The sequence below is a fragment of the Priapulus caudatus genome, unplaced genomic scaffold (assembly GCF_000485595.1).
Source record: "Priapulus caudatus unplaced genomic scaffold, Priapulus_caudatus-5.0.1 Scaffold1149, whole genome shotgun sequence".
NCBI lineage: Eukaryota > Metazoa > Priapulida > Priapulimorpha > Priapulimorphida > Priapulidae > Priapulus > Priapulus caudatus.
In genome coordinates this window covers 1-1280 of record NW_014578210.1, presented here as the reverse complement: position 1 = coordinate 1280, position 1280 = coordinate 1, and the positions used below count along the sequence as shown (strand labels likewise).

Below are 1280 nucleotides of genomic sequence, written 5' to 3'. Positions count from 1 at the left end.
GACTGCGAGTCGGCGAGCAACTTCCGCATCTCGTTCGTCTGCTCGCCGCTCGCAGCGCCACCTGCCGAGAGTAGTGCCGCCGTCGACGCATTGATTTCGGACAGGGAAGCCTCAAGCTCGGCGGTGACGTCATGCAATGTCTGCTGACCACTGTCCAGCGTCCGATCGAGTGCGCTCATTCTCGCCGCCAGGGTGTCGTTGACGTCACTCAACATCCCGACGAGTGTCTCCACCTATGAGTAGATATCGGAATGATTACATTATTGAACTTGCTAAAGCAATTAAGCGTGTGAGAGATAAATTAGAATTATTAGTTAGAAAAAGAACTGTGCGTGAGTTAAGTTACTTAGGCTCGCTCAAAGACATCAGAAAGTGAAAAAAATTAAACGTCATCATGAATAACTTAACGTTGCCACTCGATACATCAATTATTTAATGCCAGGTGCCGTCGATTACAGCAAAAATACGCTTGCCTATTTTGAGATCATGGTTTTCTCAGCCGTGAAACCATTACATAATTATGAATTCATATTTATCTTGTGTTAAATCCATGTTAAATATGAATTCGTAGTTTTCAACGAAATCCAATGAACTTATTTCATTCATTACATAATTTTCTCTTTGTTGCTAGTTGCTCTTTGCCGAATGCTTGATTATTTTAAGACTTCGACGAACGTCCTGTTGCGCACGTAAATCAACTTGGTTCACAACTGCGACTCTGCTGGAGTGGCTAATACTAACTGGACGATATACAACTACTAACCTTAGTCTTACGTCTACTATTAACTATTGTTATTATTTATTATTATAATTAGAATTATAATTAACTATTATTAGTTAAGGTTAGTAGTAAGGTTAGTAGCGTGCTTTTGGAAGCAGAGCGCTTACCTTTCCCGCTAGGTGTTCTGTTTGAGCTGACTGCTGCGAACAGTCGCAGCTGCAGGCCGGCGGTGACGTCATTCCGTCCAACTTCTCCCAGATAGCGTCTAGTTTCTCCTCCATGGCGCTCATCCGTGAGTCACGCTCGTCCTGCTCCGCACCGGTTGCCATGGTACCGATAGCCACCGCCAGCAGCCACACAGACACTGCTCCCCTCATGCTAATCATTCCTGTTCAGAACAGAGGAGAAACTTAAAGGAAACATAGAATAACATATATTATTATTATTGTAACATTATATATGTATTTCAAGAGTAAATAATCAGAAGTAATATATATATATATATATATATATATATATATATATATATATATATATATATATATATATATATATATAT

At 40.4% G+C, this 1280-nt stretch overlaps 1 protein-coding gene across 1 annotated transcript in view; it reads right to left on the bottom strand.

Moving 5' to 3' along the window:
• The window catches only part of LOC106815564, a gene marked incomplete at its 5' end in the record, with an annotated part of 7932 nt that extends 6823 nt beyond the window's left edge, over nt 1–1109 (bottom strand). Inside the window, 2 exons of the mRNA XM_014820034.1 lie at nt 4–233; nt 889–1109. Of these exons, the coding sequence (XP_014675520.1) occupies nt 4–233; nt 889–1109 (451 nt within the window). The remainder of the gene's footprint in view (nt 1–3; nt 234–888) is intronic.
• Between the last annotated feature and the right edge of the window lie 171 nt (nt 1110–1280).